This window comes from Petaurus breviceps, unplaced genomic scaffold, assembly GCF_028583685.1.
Source record: "Petaurus breviceps papuanus isolate PSGF00001 unplaced genomic scaffold, PetGlider_PUasm1.0 189, whole genome shotgun sequence".
Lineage (NCBI taxonomy): Eukaryota > Metazoa > Chordata > Mammalia > Diprotodontia > Petauridae > Petaurus > Petaurus breviceps.
In genome coordinates this window covers 36,137,095-36,159,667 of record NW_027185809.1, presented here as the reverse complement: position 1 = coordinate 36,159,667, position 22,573 = coordinate 36,137,095, and the positions used below count along the sequence as shown (strand labels likewise).

At 39.4% G+C, this 22,573-nt stretch overlaps 1 protein-coding gene across 1 annotated transcript in view; it reads left to right on the top strand.

Moving 5' to 3' along the window:
• The window catches only part of TMED8 (transmembrane p24 trafficking protein family member 8), a 42,410-nt gene extending 22,324 nt beyond the window's left edge, over nt 1-20,086 (top strand). Inside the window, exons 3-6 of the mRNA XM_069092307.1 lie at nt 2,218-2,341; nt 4,315-4,462; nt 4,632-4,940; nt 10,051-20,086. Of these exons, the coding sequence (XP_068948408.1) occupies nt 2,218-2,341; nt 4,315-4,462; nt 4,632-4,940; nt 10,051-10,268 (799 nt within the window). The 3' untranslated portion in view covers nt 10,269-20,086. The remainder of the gene's footprint in view (nt 1-2,217; nt 2,342-4,314; nt 4,463-4,631; nt 4,941-10,050) is intronic.
• Nucleotides 20,087-22,573: the final 2,487 nt, after the last annotated feature.

The window sequence follows — 22,573 nt, the reverse complement described above, 5'->3', positions numbered from 1 at the left end:
AGTCAACCACAATGCCCCTCTTCTCAAATGGAGATTAGTTTCCAATCATAAGTAAAGTACATTCATTTGTTTAATCACAGAGAACAAAAAAGTCAAAAGTTCCCCATCCCTGGATCACAATTGAATCTACCCAGAGTTACAACAAGTTTAAGCACAGCACTTAATACCCAAATGGAGGTCCTTTCTTCATCTTGACATGAGCCAAGTTCTCAGCAATCTTTGTTCCTGGGGAGACAAAGCTTAGCAAGGCCACAAGATACATTGCCAGTGTCTTCATTAATTCATTCTCTGTCTGCAGAACAGTCCTAGGACCCCTGAAAACATTAGCAAAACCCTCTTCCAGGATTTCTGTAAACATACAACAAGAAAATCCTTCTTCAGGGCTTCTGAACCAACAGCAAGGTTCCAGGAACTCTGCAACAACAGCACTGTCCTTCTCCAGTGGACAGAATTCACTCTCTGTCTGCAGAACAGTCTCTGGAGCTCTGAACCAACAGCAAGGTTCCAAGCCCTCTGCAACAACAGGACTGTCCTTCACCAGTGGACAAATCTGGCAAAACAACATCAAAACAGACAAAGTACCAGCATAACAGCCATGTCTCCTCAGTCCTTGGCAGCTCTGGGTGGCAGCTCTCAAAAGTCCTGGGCAATTCAAAGTGGCCCTCAGCAATCCTCTCAGTCTCTCTCTGCCTCCAAGATGCTGCTTCCAGAAATTTTTCTGCCTCTCTCTTTGCTTGTGTCTCTCTAAATTTATGTCACCAGCTCCTCCCAGTTCAGCCCTCTCCTTTCACATCAACAAGTCCATCCCACAAATGGGATTCACAAGCTCTGGGTTTTAACACAATCAATCCCAAAACCAAGCCAATACAGGGGGATCTTTAAATTCCATTACTATGACAATGTGTTGTGTTACAGGAGGAGCAACACAGTAACCCCAGAGATCATCTCTACTGTTTTTTTTTTTTAATGCTGTAAACGCTAAGGAATGCTTATAGCCAGCTAAAGAGATGGTAGAGGGGTCATTGGGACAAAATCCTTAGGGATGGAAAGAGCCAGGTTATAAATGCCAACTCTTTCACTTGCTACCTGGGTGATCTTGAGTGAGTTACTTGACTTCCCAGGGTCTCAGTTTCCTAATCTGTGAAATGAGGGCATTGAACTCGATGAACTTTCCAACTCTAAGGATTATGATCCCATGATGTCTATTCACTTCCATGTTTCTCATAGGTGGCCCTATACAAACCAACTCATTCACTCTGGGATATATTGAAATCCTCCTCCAGTGAGATAACCCTGGCAAATTCTTAAAGGTTATGCCATGAGCATATGCAAACGTTGGCAAATTCAGGCAGTTGGAATAAGTTTCAAAAGTAAGGGCCAGTGATAATGGTGTGGAGAGGCTAGTGATGATGGTATGTATATCATTCAGAGACCTGTCTCCTTAACTATGGAGAAGTTATTCACTGGCTTGGTCTCAAATTGATGGATTTTTCAGCCACAGTAACTCTCTGAAGATAATCTACCAAGTAGTCCAGGGGTTATTATGACTGCATCAGTGGAGGGAATATCTGGAGTAGTAAAATATAAATATTATTTATTAAACATAAATATTTAAACATAAAACTGAATATTACCTTTTCTAGTTATTTGAGGGAAGTAATCAATAAACTTAGCCCATTTTGTATTTTTAATAAACTGACTCCAAAATGTAGTTATTTCCCCAAAATGACTTAAGAACCATCATATGTTTTTTGCGGTCACTTGATTTTTTAATGGTAAAAAGAAAGAATGAAAGACTTTGCCCCTGGAGAACAAGTAGATTTTTTTTGTTAATCAGTTTAAATAACCTTTGTTTTCATAATGGCGGTTCCTGGTTTGAGTTAGGTACCTTCTCTTTGATTCTCTTCATGTCATTTTTGTAAAGTAGAACAACTTAGATTTTTCCTTTTCTCTCTTATTTATTATCTGTAGAGGTGATTGCATGGATCCTAGGAGACAGGTACTTTGCTGTCTTCAGCCTCTGAGCCCTAGTTTTCAAAACTTTCAAGTCAGCCAAATTTTAGTGGTCAGCTAAAGCATTGCAGACACAAGGGCACTAGGCAACAGAACTGATTGCTGAGAGGGGATCCTTTAGATGCTGACTTCTTCAAAAAGTTGCTCCAAAGTGAATGTTTCTCCAGAGAGCCCTTGAATTCATGTGTTGTCTTCTTCTGAGAGGCCACAGAGTGTATCTTCGGTGACTGAGGATGTAACAGAAAATCCTGGCAAAGGTGACGGTGCTTTGGAGGAGCAGGCATTGGTGGGTCGGGAAACACTGTCAGGAGACCAACTTCTTAAAGAGGTAAGGAGCATATACTTTTGTATCTTTTTCTTTTTTTTTTTGAGGGGGGGAAGGCAAGGCAATTAAGTGACTTGCCCAAGGTCACACAGCTAGTAAGTATGTCAAGTGTCTAAGGGCAGATTTGAACTCAGGTCCTTCTGACTCCTATTCACTGTGCCACCTAGCTGCCCCACTTTCATATCTTAAAGGGGAGAATTTCTGATACCATAGTCTAGAAATTATCCTCTTGAGTTTTGTCTGGTTTTATAACTTGGGAATTAAAAGTAGAAACAGAAATTATAGAATAGGAAGGCTAATTTTTCATATTTGTATTTCTAGCTCATCTCACAGAATTCCATTTCTCCTCAGTTCCAACACATTAAATGCTTCAATAATGAATGAATTGAACAAAATTGTGATACCATGTTCCCTAAAACTGCCTTAATATCAGATTAATTATTTAATAATGAGATAGAATCATAGCCCAAACTTTAGAAGTCACCTAGTTCCACCCCTTCATTTTATAGATGAGGATATTAGGACACAGAGATGAAAAGTGACCTTACAGTTCTCTAGGTGGTAAATAATGGAGCCAACACCCCAAACCAGTTCTTCTGTCTCTAAATCCTGTGTTCTTTCTATTCCACTATGATGTCTCTATCACTAGTAGTGTTTTTTTCTGTCTCTCCCTTCCCTGCTTAAAAAAAAAAAAGTAAATCTGCTTCAAGTTTCTGGTTAAGATTTCAGAGGAATGATAGTAGTAGAACTCTTTCTATTAGGGGTAGAGGAAGTATTAAAGAGACAAATGAAAAAATATTCCTTTGGGGGAAGAGGAGACTCATTTTGAACACTACCTCAAGGGGTCTGGCTTACACATACACACAGGGGACAGTTGGAAGGATTTATCACTGGAAACATACTCCCGTGAGAAAACTGTGGAAAAGGCTTACAAAGTAGATCTGTTTCCACATGTTCACCATTGCACTATTTGTAAGTGAAAGTACGGAGCCCCTAAAGCTCTTCCCAGTTTCTTTGTGATATGTTCTGTCCTTTGGCCAGTAGGTATAGCATTTCTGTTAAACTACTACCGGGAAAAGGAGCCAGGGAATAATAACACACCTCTCTCTTTGTGCAGAGGTAGAACAAGGATCTCAAGGAAACATCCAGGATTAGATTATGAACCAGTCACATAAGTTAGAGAGGGCTTTGAATCGAAGAAGACAAAGCTGACTCCATTTGTATTGTAAATTACAAGTCAGGCCCCCCCCCCCCCCCCCCCAGTTCTTGGTGTCAGTGATTAGATTATAATTATTTGCAGAGCACTATTAGGACTGAATAAAATAGGGAACAAGTCCCTACCTCAGGGTGCTGACAAGGTAAACAGACAATGAAATTCAAACATGGAACCAGAAAGCCAGGTGGTACAGAGAAGAGAGTATTTATTTTGTGTATTTGTACAGTGCTTTTGTGAAGTATTAATTGACAGTTACCTGAAAGGTGGGAGGTGAATTGGGAAAGTAGGGGAATTCATGACACAGTGGGAGGGAGAGTTAAGTCCCAGGTGGCATAAGAATAGATGAAAATAGTTAGGGAGGTGCCTCCGCAGATGAGAAGTAAAAAATTTACAGTAGGTCGCAGAAATTTAATGCAGAAGAAAATATGAATATGATTACAGGTGTGGGCAAAGATTTTTAGAAAGCATAGAGTTGGGCAAGTTGTGAAAGGCAGATGAAGGAATAAAGAGAAATCTTTGAAAGAAGAATATAACAACTAGAAATAGGAGGCCAGAAGAAATTGAGCAAAGCTGTGTCATTGAGAGAAGAGGAGAGGAACAAGTCTAGATGGGGCATTAGATTTTGAAGCAGGATAAGAGAGGAAATGTTTTCATTACTGATGAAATGTTAGGGTGAAGTTACCTTTTAGCCAGAAGCTTTTTGAACTATTCAGGGTAAAGAATGCTTAATAAGGACCTTTGGGGCATGCCCTTCAACCAGGAATCTGTTGTTCGGATGAGCAAATACCAAGCACCAAAAGGATCAGGAGACGTGGTGATGATTCAGTCAGACACAGGAGACACAGGAGCCTCGGATGTCCTTTCAACTGAGTTGGAGTCTGCGGATCTCCTTGGAGAACAGAGAAGAGGTGAGATTTTGGGAGAGAGAAGTGGTTTGTCTTTGCATGGGCTCTTTAAGAAAAAAAAGGAGAGATGACAAGGTCAAAGAATTGGATAGGAAAAATGCTTTTCTGCCACCGTGCTTCGGCTTTTCCTGAGGGTCTCCTCGAACTCTGATAAGCTTTGTGTTTCTTTCAGTCTCAACACCTCCTCTGTCTCCTCCATCCATATGGACCTTTGCCAAGATGAAGGAATTTAAAGCTAAGATGAGCAAGGTGAAGAATTCTCGGCTGGTGGTGAAGCGGGGTGAGGTAGTGACAGTCCGTGTGCCCACCCACCCTGATGGGAAGCGTCTCTTTTGGGAATTTGCCACTGATAATTATGACATTGGCTTTGGTGTCTATTTTGACTGGACCCCTGTAACCAGCACTGCTGTCACTGTGCATGTCAGTGAGTCCAGTGATGAGGATGAGGATGATGAAGAGGACGGGGAGGGAGGGATTGAAGGCAAGTATGACACTGACCTTCTTTTCAATTTCCCCTATGTGTTGGGTTTTTTTTTTTGGAGGGGGGAAAGCAAGGCAACTGGGGTTAAGTGATTTGCCCAAGGTAACAGAGCTAGTAAGTGTGTCAAGTGTCTGAGGCTGGATTTGAACTCAGGTCCTCCTGACTCCAGGGTTGGTGCTCTTTTCACAGTGCCACTTAGTTGCCCCACCCCTATGTGTTTTTCATCTTGAGCTTTAGCAGGTCCTTCTTATTCTAAGATGGCTACGTTGTGCCACTGCCATATTCCCTCAAGCCAGTCATAGAATCCCATTTGGTCTTGTGAGCTAAAAGTCTAAGTAATTTCTGAGAGAACACTCAGGTGGAGTTAATGTTGTTGCTTCATTTGGGGACATTGTTTCCTCTAAAGTACTGAGCCAGTTCCAAGGACAATCCTCATTGGGGGAAGGCAGGCAGTATGCTTTAGATCAGAAATAAAATTGGTGTTTTATGGCAAAGGTGTCAAACACATGATGAGTTACACTCCTGAGTGTGGCCAGAACCAGATCAAAATGTAACTGAGAAATGCTTAAAATGAGTCCAAATACACAAGAATATAGGTAATGTTAATATGTGGTTTTCTAAGTACGCAACCCTCAGGAATCCTTATGTATGGTTTAAGTGCCCTCCCATTTCTATATGAGTTTGATTCCACTATTCTATGGAATTCCTTGGTCAAAGGATGTTTATCCCAAAGCCCTGGACTAATTCCAAATTGTGTGATTACATTCAGTTGGCCTACATTCTTCTGAACTTCCACAGCTGACTGGATTATTTCATTCCATTCTGTGGAAATTAAAACAACTGCTGCTATTCTCCATTCCAGTTGTATCAATGTTAAAGTGTGATTGATGGATCCCTTTTGTTCATGTTTTCCTGGTATTCTCTGACATTCTTTGGCTCCTGTTCTCTCTCTTGTTCTGTAGTATAAACCAATCAGTCAGTCAACAAGTATATGAAGTGCCCACTCTGTACCAGATACCATGTTAATTGCTCAGGATACAAGTACAAAGAAGGAAAACAGTTCTTGCTTGAAAAGAACTTCAATTCTAATGAAGGAGACATTGAGGAAATAGAAAACTAGATACAGCATGAATTTCAAGTGAATAAATACAAATATTTCCACAGTTATTAAATATAGTTTTGGAGGGAGGATATTAGCACTTAGGGGAGGGGCTCAGGAACAACTTGACAAAGGTGATGCTGGTGCTGCGTCTTAAAGGAAATGAAGGATTTTATCAGGCAGAGGTAAAGAGGTAGTACATGTTGTACATGGAGGAGAGCCAGTACAAAGGCATGGAGATAAGAGACGGAGTGTCATGTGGAACAGGAAAAGCCAGTTTGGCTGTATTGCAGAGTGTGGGAGAGACAGGAAAGATAGACTGAAACCCATTTGTGTAGGGCTTTAAAAGCTAAATATAAGAGTCTCTGTTTGGTCCTAGAGGCAATAGGAAGCCCATGGAGTTGATTGATTGTGTACTCACACAGATCAGCATTTAAGTAAAACTACTTTGGTAGCATTTAAGATAGAAGCTATGGGAGACTTGAGTCAGGACAGCCATTTTGGAGGCTTCTGTGATAATGTAGATGAGAGATGATGGGGGCCTGAACTAAGGTGATGGCTGTGTAATTAGAGCTAAAGAGCCAGATGTGAAAGATGTTGTGAAGGTAGAAATGGAAATAATTGGCATATGTTTGGGTATGTGGGGTGAGGAATAGTGAGAGATTGAAGATAGTGCCAAATTTACGAACTTGGGAGACTGGAAGGAGTGTGATATATTTGACAGAAGTTGGAAAGCTTGGAGAAGAGGGTAGGGTTTAGGGGAAAAAATAATGAGTTTGGCTTGGGACATGTTGAGTTTAAGTTGTCCCTTGGACGTCCAGTTTGAAATATCGAATAGGTAATTGGTGATGTGGGACTGAAGTTCTGAGATTAGGTCTGGTTATACAATAGCTCAACCCATGGGAGTTGATGAGTTTACTTAGAGAGAGAATATATAGAAAGAAGAGGGCCTAGGACGAAAGCCTGGGAAACATGTCTATTTAGAGACTGTGTTATGGCTGATGAGAAAAAGAAGATAAACTAGGAGAAAGAAGTGTCACAAAAACTGAGAGAAGAGAGAGTATCCAAGAAGGATTGTGTCAAATGAAGTTGAGAAGGATTAGGACTACAAAAAGATCCTCAGATTTAGCAATTAAGAGATCATTAGTAACTTGGGAAGGAGTAGTTTCAGTTTAGTCAGTGAGGTCAGAAGCTGGATTGCAAGGATTTGAGGAATGTATGAAAGGAAAGCCAGTAGGCAGCAAGTGTGGACAGCTTTTTCAAGGCATTTACCTGAAAATAGAAGAGAGATATAAGACGATAACTTGAGAGAATGGCATGGTCTAGTGAAGGTTTTTTTTTTTTTTTTAAGGATGGAGGAGCCTTGGGCATGTTTGAAAGTAGTAGGAATGGAAGTAGATGTTATGGAGAGACTGAACATTCAAGAATAGGGAATATTTGTTCTAGAGAAGATGGGAGGAGACGGGTTCAAGTGCGCATTTACAGAGATTGTCCTTGATAGGAGAAAGGCCACTATTTTGTCAGTTACTGGGTGAAATGAAATAGTAGGAGATGGTACCAAGGGACTTGGAGATTAAGATAATGGGAGGAGAAGGAACTTTTGTGGGAAAAGAATGAGCTCATGTTGAATGGTCAAAATATTTTCAACGAAGTAAGAGACAAGGTCCTCAGCTGGGAAGAATGGGGAGAGACATTTTGGAATCACTTCTATGGGGAGTAAGATCACTCAGTTGGGGAGGAACAGGTGGACTAGCTTGTGGCAGTGAGGTTCATTGAGCTTGGATAACAGAAATTCTTAATGTACACAGTCAGTTTGGTTGTGAGACTTCTTCCAGCTGCATTCAGTAATACTTGAGTAGGAGTAGAAGAGGCCAGTGGTGAGAGTAATCTAAGACTGAGATTTGGCAGGGGAAGAGTGGTGCTAGAAGAGGAGAAAGGATTCCAGAACAGGACAGTATAGAGTTGAAATAACTAACTCTTGGGTTGAGACTGGAGAGAAGAAGGGAAAGGAAATCAGAGCAGATCTGAGAAAATACTGTGCGATGGAGGGGTTGAAGGTCTTGAGGTAAAAAAAAGAAAGGTTTAGAAGATGAACCATAAAGAGCAGTGGAATGATAGGTTATGGAGTTAGGGAAATGGAATATTTATGGGTAATGGTGAGAATGCGACCATTGCTTATGTGTGTTTGAGGCTGAGTGAAAGAAGAACTGATTGGATTTAAGAAAGGCAAGGAATTAGGGGTTCAGGAGTTTGAGGGAACATTATTCTAAATTTGTATGACAGCCCCCTTATATAAGGGCAGGAATTGAAGATTTGAATGAGAAGGGAGGATGATGTGGGTGGTCAGTATACTATAGCTGCCATAATTCAAATTGGGTAAAAAATTTTATTTTTTATTTACATTTTTAATATTTTATTTTGCCCAATTACATGTAAAAATTATTTTAACATTCTTTTTTTCAAATTTTGAATTCAAAATTCTCTCCTTCCCCTTCCCTACCTCATTGAGAAGGCAAGGAATTTGACATAGGTTATACATTTGTAGTCATGCAAAGCACATTTCCATGTAAGTCATGCTGTGAAAGAAAACACAGACCAAAAAAAGCCCAAATTGGGTGGAAATTTTAGATCGTGTGAACTGCAAAAGAGAAAAGATTGTTAAGTGGAGGGAGAATAAATGGAGAGTCTGGAAATGATAATGGAGAGTAATAAGTATTCTAGCTTCTCCTCTAGGACCAGTGTGTTGAGGGGTATGAGAGAAAGTGCCAAAGAAGAATGCCAGGGGTGCAAGGGATTCAGTGTCATTAGAGAGGTCTTAGAGCCAATAGATAGAAAAAGCATAAGAGAAAGGGGAAGGAGGAGGTTCAGGATGAAATGGAGTTTGTTCCCTATAGGACAGTGATTCCTGGTGGCACAGTAGGAGGAATAGTCAGGTTTGAAGCAGAATATACATGGAATAAGATTGAGGGGGAATGAAGATGGGAAGGAGACAACAGGAATTGGGGGCTAGGGATAGTTTTTCCTAAATGGCTGGTGATCGATAAGTATAGGGATAGGGACAGAAACAAATGAAGGCAAAGGCATAGTAGTGGGTAGCAGAGAAGTAGAGAAATTCAGTCTCTAAAGAGCATTGTAAGATCAAGTGGGCCAGGCTCCGGTCTGCTTCACCTGTGTTGTTGAAGTAGGGCCAGATAGTGGCCATTGGTGCCAACAGAAGCTACTGGTCAACAATCTGGCTTGGTGTCCTAAGTGGTGTAGTGGAAAGAGTCCTGGACTAAGTTTTATAATTGTGGCTCTGATCCTAACTCTTCTACTAGCTAAAAATGTGACCCCTGAGGCAAATCGTTTTAGCTCTCAATTTCTTCATCTTTACACTGAGGGAGTTGTACTGTTACATGATAAAATCCTGTCCAGCTTCTGTGATTCACACACATTGCCATTTTTGTATCCAGAAAAACACTGAAGTTTATGTAAGAACATTAGGATTGTCTAGTCTTTTGTTTATCCAAAGCCAACCCAGGTGGGAGGTCAATGTGGTGGTTGCAGTGTGATAATATGAGCAGGAACCAAGCCAATTGTGCTCATAATAATTCCTTCATTTTCCAACATCTCCCTGAAACCTTTTCCCCTCATGCTTTCTTTAAAGTAGCCATGGGTAAGATTTTTTTTATTGAGTCTATGACTGCTGGGAAATCTAGAGGCTTCCTGAATAGTAGAGAGCTACATCCTTTCATATGCTACTGTGTTCTAATAGGGAAAATGGAAGTTTTATGGTCATTAAATTATTGTGGGTCTTTTTTTAGAGATCTGTATAATGCAAAAGGAGCCAGTGTTTTCTTGCTTAGTGTCCTGTAATCCTGAACTATTTATATACTTTGAGAACTATGAAGGACCCTGAAATGTTAACTTAGTCTGTCCCCTTGTCTCACGAGACAGGGCTTGGCTTATGACTTTCTCTTCTGCTTGCCTGTTGACCTAATGCCAAACTTTTCTACTTCTTTCCTCGCGTAGGACTCGTCCCAATTGGAGATGTAGAGATGGGCTCCAAGAGCTCTCTTCGGAATCGCTATGGGGAGATCATGCCAGTTTATCGGAGAGATAGCCATCGAGATGTACAGGCTGGTTGTCATGACTACCCAGGAGAAGGCATCTACTTGCTTAAATTTGACAATTCCTACTCTCTGTTACGCAACAAGACTCTCTACTATCATGTATATTACACCAGCTGAGGGGCTGAGGCCACAGGTCTGGTGGGCAATGGGGGATTTTTTTTTCTGACACCTTTTGCTTTCTGTGGACAACCTGCTTAAATGCTGAGTGTGAGGCTTCTGAAGTTTGCACTTGCCTGCCTGGCATGCCTGCCTGTTGACCTAAGAATAGCTTCTTCCCCTTCCACCACTTTTACAGGTTCTCCTGATATAAACTAAAGGGATAACACTCTGTGAAGTCATCAGGCAAGAACCTAAAAGGAAGTGGGATGTTGTCTTTTTGTCTGTCTTTTTTGCTTCATACTCGGTATGCCACTGAGCTGGGGGTGGCTGCCCTTTCCCTTCTCTCCCCAAACCCTCATGCCATTTATAGCACTTGCTAGCCTCTTTGGTTTTATAAATTTGTGAAGTGGGTCCCTGCTCTCTTCACCTGTGGCTTTCCAAATCACTAAGGAAGGGGAAAGCTTATGTTTATAAAAAGAAACTGAGATGCTAAAGAGAAAGAATTCTTCTGCCCAGCCTCTTTCCACTGCCATGTTCCTACTCTGTTCCTTGTTGTTAGCCTAGCCCTGGCTCTTCTGTTTGAAGAGGCCTTACTGCCCTTTGAGGACTATGCCTTGTTCCCCATGGTGAGTCCTCAGCTGCTAAATCTGTGTACTTGCTACCAATGCAAAGATTTTTTATGTAATCTCTAAGATCCAATGTATTTTTAGAGTCTCTTGGGAAGAAAAGATTCCCCACTTCTTCCTTCTGTCAATAAGCAGTCACCCTAACCCAGGGTCACTGCAGCAGGAAGAGAAAAGTGGTTAGATATGGTCAGAAGTGGTGATCAGACACCAAACAGCTCTTTTGCCATCCTAGAACATAACTTTCCTGACACTGAAGTGTGGCTCTGTCTTCGTGTGAAGAAGAATGTGGTCTGGTTATCATAACAGCCCAAGCTTCCCATCCCCTCTTTGTTACTAGAATGTGAATGTTGCTAGAGAATTTGCTTTAGAACCAAATGCAGTGAAATCTATTCAGGAAATTCTCTCTGTAATGTTTTCCTACCTGTTAAGACTCATGCAAAAAGCTCACAAGTTTAGAGTTTTCTGGAGTTGCTGCTTACCATCTTTGATCTTAAGTCTTTTAGGGAAGGTGATAATGGAGCTTTATGGTTGCTGCTCATTTTGTTACTTGTTCATTTCCCTGCCAAATCCTGTTTCCCTGGTGACAGTCTCCCCCCCCCCCCCACCTACCTACACAATTAACCTTAAATCCTAGGAGTGCCACATAGTATCAGGTGGTGCTTTTAGCTGTTGCCAGAGCAACTTGGTACTTAGGCAGAGAAAAGATAGAGAATCAGGATTTGTCTGTTGTCTTTACCTCCTTTTTTCCCCTCATTCTTTTTGTCAGTTCTCTTAGTGTCTTAGGATTGTAAGGAGTAAACACATTTATTTATTAAGTTATTTATTTTTAAAATGCATTTCAGTTCACCTTTGAAATAATTTTCACCCCAATTACTCTAGAGGCTTGCCTTTTGTTCTGAGCTATTTGGGCAGCCTTCTCCATAGAGTTAAAAATGATGCTGTTGTGAGTAGTCTTGCTGTCAGGATAGAGAGAGAGGGAGACTAACCCACTGCTTGTGTGGGGAATATATAGTGCCCTGTTTCCTCAGCCTTTGAAGGAGTGTGTTTCTTTGTAAGGACTCAGGCATGCCAAGATTGACAGGCTAATCAGAGTTTTCCTTGTATACAGGATCGCAAAAATACTTTGCACACCTTCAGATATCAGGATAGTCTTTCCCTATGCTCTCCTTTGGTTTCTTCCTTAGTTTCTTGTGTTGCTTGTGTGCCTGACTTATCAAAAATCCATCATTCCTACTGGAAAAATAACCCAAAGTATATGTTCTTTTCATGGTGGGTTAGTGGCATCATCATCATTGTATATGAAGGACATGATGACATCATGTGCCTTTGGTTCCCCCTGAGAACCCCACCCTGATAGTTTCATATTGTGGTGGAATGGTATAATTCTTCTCAAAACTGCACCATGCCCATTACTTTATATATCAGTGACTGCATTTTGCAAAGGTCCAAGTGTGTCTCTGGTGACAAATGAAGTATTTGAATGACTGCCCTTCCCTAGTAGAAGAAGGCACTTTGTGCAGTGAGCAAATTGGTCAGATGGCTGGATGATGAGCTTACTCTTTTATTTTTTTTAATTTTTTTTTGGAGGGGGGAAGGCAGGACAATTGGGGTTAAATGACTTGCCCAAGGTTACATAGCTAGTAGGGTGTGTCAGGTGTCTAAGGTCGCATTTGAACTCAGGTCCTCCTGACTCCAGGGCCAGTGCTCTATTCACTGCGCCACCTAGCTGCCCTGATCAGCTTACTGGTGACTGAACCTAAGTTGGTACACCTTTGCCATGTAGAGATTATCTTCTCAGATTTGGTGAATCCTGAATGATTTCCCATTTGACTGAAATCTTATTTGCTTTATTTGTTTATTTCCATAATGGCTTATTTTCTTCCATCAGTGAACTTTTGAGACAAAGAGCAGGCCTCCTTAGCTTAGGTTAGCATTTATTTCTGTGCTATAAAGAACTCTGCCCTTCGTTTTCTTTGGATACCCAGATCTGCTGTGTTAGGGATACCTGGAGAGCATTATATTCCCATAATCTCTTTGTTCTTGTTCCTGCCATGCCCATTACTAGAATTACCTCGTTATACCTCATTCCATTCTGGTGTTGTACTAAACAACCTGAGTGGTATTTTCCCATCAGCCCAAAATAGCTTAACATGAAGTATTTTCACTTTCTGCTACAAAAATTCTTGTGTCATATTTCTCAATTGTAGATAATTCGCGACTGAGGAAAAGATCTTACTTGGAATTTCAGCATCCTAGAGAACTTCTAAGAGCTGCCCTAGCCCCATCTCAACTCACTGAACCAAAATACAAAAAGAAAAAAAAGATTTTCCTTTTTCTCCTCCTTCCTCTCCAAAAACTAAATTAAAATTTGTGGAATCAAACAATATAAAAGGTAGAGGGGCTTCCAGGGCCAACTTGTCCAGTTTGTAGCTGGTACACCATCACTGAAAGGACATCACCAAATCTCACTTCCGGGGGGGGGGTAAAACCCACTTTCTCCCCTTATTCTACTTTTGGGGTAAATAGCTCTTACTGTGAAGGAGTTTTCCTTTTCTATCAAGTCTAAATCTCTCTCACTTCCTCTCTCTCGGTTTCTGCTGCTGCCTGTTCTGTCCTCTCCCATGTGCTAGTCCTTCAGAAATTTGAAGACAGCTGTCATGTCTCTCCTTAAGCCTTCTTTTCTTTAGGCTAAAATATCTTCAGGTCCTTCAGTTTATCCGGAACAGTTAGGGAGAATGGTCATGGCCAAAGGAAGGATTATGCCTCTTGCCTTTTCTGGGGCTGTGCCCAGTTGCTGCTGCATGTTTTGCACCTGTCTAAATTGTGCCACTGTATGACTGGATGCATTTATGAGGACTTGGCCAAAAATTCTCATAGAATCACAGTACTTTTGGAACTAGAAGGAGACCTACATCCTCATTTTAGAAGTGAAGGAACTGAAGCTTAGAGAGACAAAGGAAGTTTTAGAGTGTTAATTTTAAATAGTAAGTTGAAATCTTGACTAGTGTCCATCCACTAAGAAAGTGTATGGTTGATAGCCAGTACTGCAACAAATGGCATCTAGGATGTGATCTTTGTCAATATTCTTCAGTTGCCTTCTTTGACTATCTGCCCCCCCCCCCCCAATCCCTGTGGCCATAATTCCTATTGTATTAACCCTGCTCAAACCTACAGCATGATAATAATAGCTGATACTTAAATAATGTTTTAAAATTCGCAAAGCACTTTACATACATTATTTCATTTGACCCTCACAAGAACCATGTGATTATTAATGAAGCTAACTCTGAAAGAACTTTTCTTCTCCCAGTTGCTTATTGGCATGCCTTCAGGATCCTGGAGCATAGTGCAACCTTGAGATCAAATATACTTTAAAAAATGAAATAGATAACAACTTAGAATACTATTGTATTTCTTTTTGCTCATTTAGTGAACTTTTTAAAAAAATCTTTTTGCTTATTAAGAGTAAGATGGGAAATAAAGACTCAAGTCTTTGAAAAATATTTTTGCCATCTCCAACCCTCCTTTTTTTTTTGTTCTTGCCTAGGATTTCAACATTATAAGGAGCTCTCTATCATGCAGATAAGCTACTCTTCTGCAATTCAAAGTCTTGTAAAGTTGGCTGGGGCCACTTAGAGGCTGTAGAATCCCCTGTATTATCTCCCACCGTAGCTCCACCAGAGGTGCTACTTGAACCCTGGTCCTTCTATCTTGATTCTAAGGCAGACAATTCATTACACTTTTCTTCTTCTTCCTCATAAATGATACATCTTAAAAATTAAGACTATAAAGAATTCCACCCCCCCCCCCAAACAAATGAGCTGAGTTCATTGACCTGAAACTCTCTTATGATTGAATATTACTTTTCTCTTATAACTGCTAAGGGCAGCAATGCCAGCGCTAAAAACAGCATGTAGTTCTATAAACATAAAGGTACTCACCATTTGTGCATAATTAGTCATTCTGGAAAGACAGCCATTTCGCAGGGGAAATCCTCTCAGCTTTATTTCTTCATGGGAGAGATAGGTAGGACCAAAATTCTTAGTTTCCAGATGTTAGGTAGGATTATTTCTCCACCTTTAACCCAAAGTTTAACTGGAAGTACTGTAGTTTTAATAGATATAGGGGTGTGTGTGTGTCTGTGTCTGTATGTCTCTGTCTGTTTTGAAGGGATGAGAGCAGAAGATAGAATTTTGTTGTAACATGCTGATGTACAACTCACTTGTGAAGAAGAAAAGAAAGGGAATCAGCAGGAGGTGAAACAAACAAAGACAGGAGAAAGCAGAACGGTTGAGTGTTTTCCGTTTGCTCATACTTTCTGTTTGCAAGTCAGACGTTAGAATTCTTTCTTAAAAAGAAGGTAGAGAAGGAGGAGGTGTGTCTTAATGTGCTTGTTAAGAAAATCCCAAGCCCCCTTTGCTGTCTGCCCAAAGGGATCAACTCAGTGAACTACCCTTTCCTTAATCGGTTGTAATGCTGACCTGAGGATGGACTTTTCCTTTGAGGGATTCCTTTGGCCTCAGAAAAGACAGTGACAGTAAAATAACCAAGAGAAGTCTGTTGGAATTATAGTAGCCTCTGGCTAATGGAATGTTCAGGCCTTTCACAACTACTACATCACAGAAGAGACCAAAGCCATTAGAACATGCTTTCCCATGGTAATGTGTGCCCACTGTTGACTGGCTTCATTTGAATAACATCTAATATAACTGATAACATCTGATATAAATGTTATTATTGTTATCATCTAATGCAGTGTTAGGAATGTGCATAGCATGGTACATAACAAGAGAAAGAGAGTAATTGCCTTCTCAGAGCTTTTTCAGACCCTACAGTCGAATATTCTTCAGTATTCCAGAAAGCATACCCTCAGATCCCTGGATCTCTAAGCTCATTTCTCCCACACTTAAGGAATTATAGAACTGAAAGGGACTTGGGGACTATCTACATCTCTGTGTGTACATAACCTAAATGTATCCTCCCACAGCTTCCTAAGACACCTGAAACCCATCTAATTATTAAAGAAGTACCAGCCAACGTCAGAGCCTATGAGGAAAGGGGAAAGAGAAATACTACCTCACCCCAGCAGCAAATTCTCCTTATTTAATTTGAAAAAATCAATTCAGTAGATATATCCTATTTTAAGTTGAGCAGGCTCCCCACCTAACTGGTTTCAAAAGTAGACAGTATCTAGAGAGTAGTTCTAGGTGTTAACAGCCATTCTCAGGTAATGATTTCAAACCTGGCATATCTGTTTTCAGATGACCAAGTATGTCAAGCATCCATGTAACCCCTCACCTAAGACTATTTAGACCATATCCAGAATCATTCTAGCACTGCATTTGAAGGAAGACAAACATATCCAGAGTGAGATGACTGAGATAATGAGGGGATTTTAAATGGTATCTTGAGGCTGGAGAGAATTTAGCCCTCTGGAGAAAAGACTTAATGAAAACATAATAATTGCCTTCTGCTATTCGAAGGGCCATCTTGTGGAAGAGGGATTAGAATTGTTTTCCTTGGTTCCAGAGGGACTTGGGTAACCAAGTTACTGGGAGGTAGATTTCAGCTCAATATTTAAAAAAAGAAAAAATGTTGCTTTTTTTTCCCCTTCTAACTAACAGAACTTGTCAGTTAATGGATTCCCCATCAATGGAGGTATCTAGGCAGAGGCTGGATGACCACCTTGAGAATATCATAAGAAAGATTAATATTCATTGTAGAAAATACAAGATTAGTTGTGGAAAAGATATTGCAAGGGATGGACCAGACAACCACTAAAAATTCCTTTCAGTTTTGAATTTCAGTGATCCTAAATTAGAATGAATATTCTGTGCAATTCAACAAACATTTATTAAGTGCCTGCTGTCTACCAGGCATGGTGCTAAACTCTGAAGATACAAGGACAAAAACAGAAACAGCTTCATCCACTAGGGGAATGACTATGTACATGGATAAATAAAGATGAGAGACTTTAAGAACTAACAACTGGGGCAATTGGAAAAGGCCTTTTATAGGAGGTAGTGTTTGAGCTGAGACTTGGAAGGGATATAGGGGTCCCAGGAAGTAGGGCTCATTCCAATGAGAGCATTTCAGGAATGGGGGATGGGGAGGTGATAGCATCTGTGTAAAAGCACAAATGGGAGATGAAATATCATGCACAGGGAATATAGCAAGTCAGTCATTTTAGCAGTGATCCTGCCCCCCAGACCCTTAGCAGACAAGTCTTCTCTGTGACTCCAGAAAGAAACAGTAGTATTGAATTTCTCCATAGCTTTAGTCTATGAAATAGGATTTGTGAAAGTCCTTTCTCCATAGGGGCCTCAATTGTTCATAAAATGCCTTGGAGCATAATAACCATGGGTCTTTGTCCAGACTGATTAGCTTAAAGAAAGTGTAATTGGAGTAGGTAGATATAGATAGCTTTGTGTTAGAAGTGGAGCTTTGGAAATTTATTAATTATAGTCTAGGTTCAGGCAGCTGGATGCCTTATTTACCATTGAGTTGGGAACTGCCTTATTAGTAACCTTGTGTGAAGGTGAGCATTGTAATGTAAGACAAACTTCCACCTGGGGTTCCCTTCCCCTATCACCCCCAGCCCTTGACTGTATTGATATTTGAGAATGAATTTCTTCAGCAGATCTCAGGATCCCACTATAGAGGATACCAAAGCATCTCTATGTATCATTGGGTAGGACCCCTGCATAGAAAGAGGAGAAAATTCTGAGAGTCAACTCCTAGTAGATTGCAGTGTGCTGATACAGCCTAACCTCTGGGAATAGGTGGTTGATAGGGAAATAGGGGTTCTTGCTGTGTATCCAGTGTAGGTCGTGATCACCCCTTTTTGTACTCTATCCCAGTGCAGCCTTAACATTGTTCTGTACACATAGATCAAAACCTAAAGTCCAGAACCTAGCTATTAAGTTGTTCTATCTGATTTGAGTTCATTATTTGATTTGTATTATCTGTTTCTATTTGACTTAGATCATGCCCTTGAATATGTGAACTGGGATTTATTTTCTTGACTGCCATGTCAGACCTTTTGAGTCTGGCTCCCTTTCCTATTATTTATGTTGACTAGAGTTTGTATATTACCTAGTAATCCAGGATAGCATGAAAGTTGTTTAGAAAAATGTGATTAATTAAATCCCACTGGCTATCTTTTTAAAGGTGGCTGGAACTTGCTTGTAGCAGAAATGATCTTTATGAAATTATTTTGAAGATTCCATGATTTTATTGGTGGTGGGTACTCCTCCCATCAGTCCAATAAATCCTTCATGCCTTGAAATCCTGAGTGATCCTTGTCTTCTTTTATAAATATTCCATAGCAGAGCTATGCAAATGGTCTGGCTCTTTCCTTATGGGTCTTCAAATGTTTTATGGATACCAGTGCAATTTAACTCAGGCTTTGTCCTTCTTGCTGCATGTTTGTCCTATCCCTTTTTTCATCATACATGTCCTTTTACACCACTGCCGGTGTAAAAATCGTTGATGGTAATACTCTTGGTCTAATTAAAAAGACATGAATCTTTCTGTTGCTCTTCAGGTCATCTGCTATTTTGATTTTCCCAAAATTGTAGTGTTTGTTCTATGACTTATAGAAAAATATTGATGCTAAATATGTGTACTTTTTTGGCATTGACTATCTTGAGTTCATACAGAGCTCTGCAGAGTTTCCCACATGTACTTTGTTCTTTCCAAATCTGGGCCCACTTTGTTGTACATCTGCAATACCTGTCCAAGATACACACACACACACACACACACACACACACACACACACACACACACAGAATTAATTGATGGGTTATGCATCCAAGTTGATTGTCATAATCTGGGCTATATGCATTCTTTACTTGATTTTTCTTGTGTGGATTGCTAGACCAGTATCATAAATGGGAACAGTCACATGAAAATGTTTATTCTCTGAGAGTCAAGGTAGGATCATTTTCTGGTTTACAGTCTTGGACGTCTGATTCAGATGCAGTTTTATCCATGAACCAGTAATACTGCCACATGATGGAAGAATCCTTTTTTCCAGTCATTTTGAACAATTCTTTTTCAGCTCTCGTAAGTGCCATTGTAGTAGCCAGTTGTAGAATCAGAGGATGAGAATTGGAAGGTACCTCAGAAATCATCTGGTAAAGTCTATAATATTATTTTCGGTTTAACTTGAAAATTATCTACAAAGAAGCCACTCATTTCCCTGAATTATGCAGTCTTCTGTGGTACCTATTTTATTGTTGTATATTCTCTGATTGGTTAGCAGTTTTCATCTTTGACTGGGGTTATTTTCTCTGGGTACATTGGTATTTAATCAAGTTGAATTTTCACTTGATTATGTTAGAGAATAATGTGAAGGCCAGAGGTCAGAATAATGGGCTTTTGATTCCCCACATTTCAATGTCTCTGTTCCTCCTTTGGTATTCTGGGTGTGTCTGATATTTCCCTCTTTGTTCCAAAAGTGTTTGTGAGAGAAGATGAAGATGGGAAGTACTTTGAGGTCCCCAGAGAAAAGTTGCTATCTGCTCCAAAATGATGATGAGAATTTTATTCGGAGAGGTAGGCACTGATGACCTGATGAGGATAGGGGACTGATGACCGGAGCAGTGAGTTATGTGATTATTTTCCAAAAAACCAGATCATGCTATTGGTCCTTTTTGCCCTCATGCCTCCTATAATATTAAGTTTTGGTTAATTATATCATGAGAACTACATTTTCCTAATAAATTTAAAGAAGGAACAGAGTAGCTGCAAAGACAGATATTTTTTACTGCAAAATGTTCGGATTGTTCAACATTCCAGAAAGTGACTTGAAGAAGAAACACTCTCAGTCTTTAACATTTCTTTTTCTTTAAGAACAATAGTTTTTGGTCTGGTCAGATTGTTTCCTTCTTACTCATAAGTATTTGTTATGATGGTAGAACTGAGCATCAGCTTGTCACTTCAAACCATGTAAAGCACTCTGTACCAAACTACTTAATTTTGGTGTCTTTTTTGTTTGAGGCTTTTTTTTTTCTCAAAAATCATGTTTTAATGAACTGTGGCATTGAATGTGTTGCTGTAACATGCAGATGAGCTTTTGTGCTACAGTCCCTTAAATAGCTTAGTTTGTGTGTTTTTATATTGTTCGACGGTTTTGTGATGCCTTTGTGAATTCTTGTCTTCAAAGTTCCAAAACCTGTCGTAAATAAACTTTTTCACTATGCACTTGAGAGTCTTGATTTATATCACAGTAAACTTCATTGAGATTTCAGATCTCTTATATTTCATTTTTTTTTTTTTTTGCCTTTTGGAGGGCAGTTGGGGTTAAGTAATTTGCCCAAGGTTACACAGCTAGTTTGTGTGTGTGTGTGTGTGTGTGTGGGGGAGGTTTGTAGGTGTGTGGGTGTCGGTGTGTGGGTGGGTGTGGGTGGATGTGTGGGTGTTAAGTGTCTGAGGCTGGAACCAAACTCGGTCCTCCTGACTCTGGGGCCAGCGCTTTACTCACTGTGCCACCTAGCTGCCCCTATATTTCATTTTTCCTAAACATCTTTTGGGAGTGAAGGTATGAAAGATATCTTATAAGATCACATAAGATCAAATAAGATATTTTTGGAATATATTTTTAAGAGCAAACTTTTGAAGGTAATAAATAATAGGTTTTTTTAATCTGCACTTGTATTTATGACTGAGTAATTATAGTCTGGGGGTAGAAATTAAATTAGATTTTGTGTAACAATTTAGAAAGAGCAGATTTTTGGAATGTAATATAGTTCTACATGATTATGCTTATTTTAAAATATGCCAACTGTACTTATCAAGACTAGATCTATATTAAGATAACTTCAAAATGATTGACAGAAATCAAGGAAGGACTGAACAAATGGAGGGACATCCTTTGTTCATGATTAGAACCAATTGTAAGGGTTATGGGATTTAAAGATGGCATTGCTGATACACCAATATATTCAAAATGTTAATGCTTCCCAAACATATTTGCAGGTTGAGTGCAATACCATTCAAAAAGCTAAAAGGCTATTTCTTAGAATTAGATAGGCATTAAATGTACATGGAAAAGTAGATAGGCAAGTATGAACTATGAAAAAGAAATCGGAAAACAGTGACTGGCACTTTTACATTCTGATATCTACTATCAAGCAAGAATTATTTCTTAAAACTATTACTGAAAAAGGAAGTAGATCATAGGATCATAGAGCTGTAAGATGCCTTTGAAGTCCAATGCTTTTATTTTATGCAAGAGGATCCAAGCCCAAAGGTTAATTACCTTACCTAAGGTCACACAAGTACATGGCAGAGTCAGGATTCAAAATCAGGTCCTCTGAAAAAAAAAATACAAGAGAATAGAGAGCCTAGAAGTAAAGTCTAGTATCTATAAGAGACTGCCATTTAAACTCATGTTTAAAATACTGAGGAATGGAATAAAAACTGAATGACCATATGATGAAAAATGGTTTTCAATACATACCTTACCCATTTACCAGCTAACTGGAAAATCATCTAAATACAATAAATAAATTTGGCAAAGTTGCAGGATATAAAATAAACCCACATAAATCCTCGGCATTCCTATATATTTCCAATGAAATTCAACAGCAAGAGATAGAAAGAGAAATCCCATTTAAAGTTACTGTAGACATTATAAAACATTTGGGAATCTACCTGCCAAAACAAACCCAGGACCTATATGACCACAACTATGAAAAGCTTTTCACACAAATAAAGTCAGATCTAGCTAATTGGAAAAATATCAATTGCTCGTGGCTAGGTTGAGCTAATATAATAAAAATGACAATTTTACCTAAATTAAATTATATATTTAGTGCCATACCAATTAATTTACCAAAAAACTACTTTATAGAGCTAGAAAAAATAGTAACAAAATTCATTTGGAAGAATAAATGGTCCAGGATATCAAGGGAATTAATGAAAAGAAATGCTAGGGAAGGTAGACTAGCTATACCAGATTTCAATCTGTATTATAAAGCAGCAGTCATCAAAACTACTTGGTACTGGCTGAGGAATAGAGGAGTGGATCAATGGAATAGATTAGGCACACAAGATTCATTGTACTATAGTACGACTATAGTAATCTATTGTTTGATAAACCCCAAGATCCTGGTTTTGGGGATAAGAACTTACTATTTGACAAAAACTGCTGGGAAAACTGGAATGTAGTATGGCAGAAACTAGGCATAGTCGATTATCTAACACCATATACCAAAATCAAGTCGAAATGGGTGCATGATCTAAGTATAAAGGTTGATACTGTAAGCAGTCTCGTAAAACAAGGAATAGTTTACCTGTCAGACCTGTGGATAGAGAAAGACTTTGTGACTAAACAAGAATTAGAGAACATTATAAAATGTAAAATGGATAATTTTGACTACATGAAATTGAAAAGCTTCTGTACAAACAAAGCCAATGTAAACAAGATTAAGAGGAAAGTGGAAAATTGGGAAAGAATTGTAACAGCAAGTGTCTCTGATAAAGGCCTCATTTCTAAAATATACAAAGAATTGAGTCAAATCTATAAGAATACAAATCATTCCCCAATTGATAATTGGTCAAAAGATATGAACAGGAAATTTTCAGAGAAAGAAATTAAAGATATCTATAAGTATATGAAAAAATGCTCTAAATCACTATTGATTAGAGAAATGCAAATCAAAACAACCCACATCTCACCAGTCAGAT